This window comes from Lactuca saligna, chromosome 4 (assembly GCF_052625555.1).
Source record: "Lactuca saligna cultivar CGN05327 chromosome 4, ASM5262555v1, whole genome shotgun sequence".
Classification (NCBI taxonomy): Eukaryota; Viridiplantae; Streptophyta; class Magnoliopsida; order Asterales; family Asteraceae; genus Lactuca; species Lactuca saligna.
Window position 1 is genome coordinate 26,256,661 of NC_136420.1, and position 2,142 is coordinate 26,258,802.

The following is a 2,142-nucleotide window of genomic DNA, read 5'->3' on the forward strand; positions in this document are numbered from 1 at the left end:
ATATAAAGAGAAATACAATTCACATTAAATCGCGACATGAATGTTAGTGTAAATTAATTGTAATTTTATGTTGGGCCATTTTCTATTCATTTGTAATCTGTCCGTATAGCCCAAAGTATTGTCGTATTTAATTATTGTACCCTGATATGTCAGGCAATCAACTTTTGAAAATAAGTGTGTGGTAATATTCATAAGCTAGGGACACATTATTACATACACGAAGGCAAATAAAAAAAAATCATTTGATTTTCAATAAAAATTTACAATTGTAAAAAGACAATATTCATTATCATACTCTTAAACTATTCATTTTGCATCAAACAAGACTTAAACCCTCAAAACTTATTTACCGAATACAAATGTAATGGTGACCCAAGAAACATGGTCCTGGCAATTTAATATAGATGTAGCTGCTTTTGCATATATAACTTTGAATTTTTTTTTTTTTTTTCTTAATTGGCAGCGCTGCAGATAGTCCTTATCACCCCGTTTGCACCTGTACGGGGATCAATTTCTCCCATCCTAACCATGGCTGCTGCAAAATCAGATGCAAACCTTGAAGGACTGTTGCTGTACTCTAATACGATCCTATCACTTGAGCCTCCATTAAAGAGCACCTGATCCGATTGAAGAAGACCTCTCCTCTGTACTAGATTTCTGAAGTAGTTGTTATCAAATGAATTTGGTGTCACCAAATCAAGAGGTGCCATGTTATCATCTCCTTCTCCTCTAGTCAAAGGGCAGTTGCGCCTACGTGTGGTAGCAAAGTTAGCATCTATGTCCGACCCATTGCCATGTATCCTGCCTCGAAATGCAACACACCGTGATTGCCCAATAGTATGAGCGCCTGATACGAAAAATATTGTTCACGAGTTTCAAAATTTGAGAAAGATAAATGTCGGTGATACCATGCATGCAGCGACATATATATGTAAAGGGTAAAGATTATAAGTTCTAACCGGATAAAGCAACCATGTCTCTTTCACTCAGACCCTTCACTTCAAAATCCGAAATGAGTGACTGTAGATCCTGATCAGCTCTTGGAAGATCGCTATCGGCTTGACTTGGATATGCAGCAGTAGAATCTCTTCTACCAAGACCTACTGACCATGATGGACCACCCACCTGCGTGTTTTTAAATTATCGATAAGTAAAAAGATGCAGATTCTATCTTTATTTTATGAAAATATATTTAAGCCGCCAATTACCGCAACAGAAGCATCACGCGCTGCAACAGCGAGTATATCAGCACAGGAAACGATGCCGGGACATATATTCTCCACACCAGATTTCGCTGAATCTATAACTTCGTATCCTCCAACCCCAACATTGGAAAATGTTGTCCTCTCAGTTGTGGGTGTGTCGTTTAGTAAAATAGATGCATCGCAACCCTACAAATTGGCCAGTATGAAGTTGCAACTGTGTTAGCTAGCTATAGGTCAAAAAACATAGGCACCATGGTAATTAAAATGTCATGGAAAGGAAAACGGAACTTATAAAGTATTAAATCTACCTGAAGAAAACAATCATGAAAATGAAGGCGAGTAAGAAGGGCTGCCATGCGACGTTGCCGTGACACTGCAGTCCTAATTGAAGTTCTGATGACGGTGAGTGCATTGGGGCATGTGCTATCGTAGAAGGTAGGAGACAACTGAGCTTTGCACCCCATATTGTTCAATGAAAGAATTAAAAGCGGATTCTAAATACATCACGAATAAAGTCAAAACCACCGGTTGAAACTATCAACTAGATTATCAACCCGCCTTAAAAGCGAGGGAACCATAAAGTAAATATAATTATATATAGATATTGCAAAATAATTAAAAAAAAATTAAGGTTATTGGTATTATTGAAATTCGTAGAAAATATACTGAAGTTGGTGTATATATATATATATATATATATATATATATATATATATATATATATATATATATATATATATATATATATATAATCATTGAAGGATTTATTCGTAGACAATATTTTTTGTTTTATTAATTGAACGATATTGCTCATCACAAAGTACCTTCAAACCTTTTTTACTTGTGACATCGGAAACATCTATATATAGCTAACCATGCGTGAAAATGGGTCAACGCAAGTATAATCCAACATTGACAATGTACTTTCAAAATACAT

General features: G+C 35.5%; 1 protein-coding gene across 1 annotated transcript; it reads right to left on the reverse strand.

Annotated features, from left to right (window-relative positions):
- Window positions 1-429: 429 nt before the first annotated feature.
- LOC145039399 (lignin-forming anionic peroxidase-like) lies at window positions 430-2,142 on the reverse strand. The gene is made up of 5 exons (XM_078987463.1): window positions 2,080-2,142; window positions 1,514-1,699; window positions 1,209-1,391; window positions 960-1,125; window positions 430-847 (listed from the first exon to the last, which is right to left on the reverse strand). The coding sequence occupies exons 1-5, from the start codon at window positions 2,140-2,142 to the stop codon at window positions 453-455; spliced, it is 993 nt and encodes a 330-aa protein (XP_078843589.1). The 3' UTR covers window positions 430-452.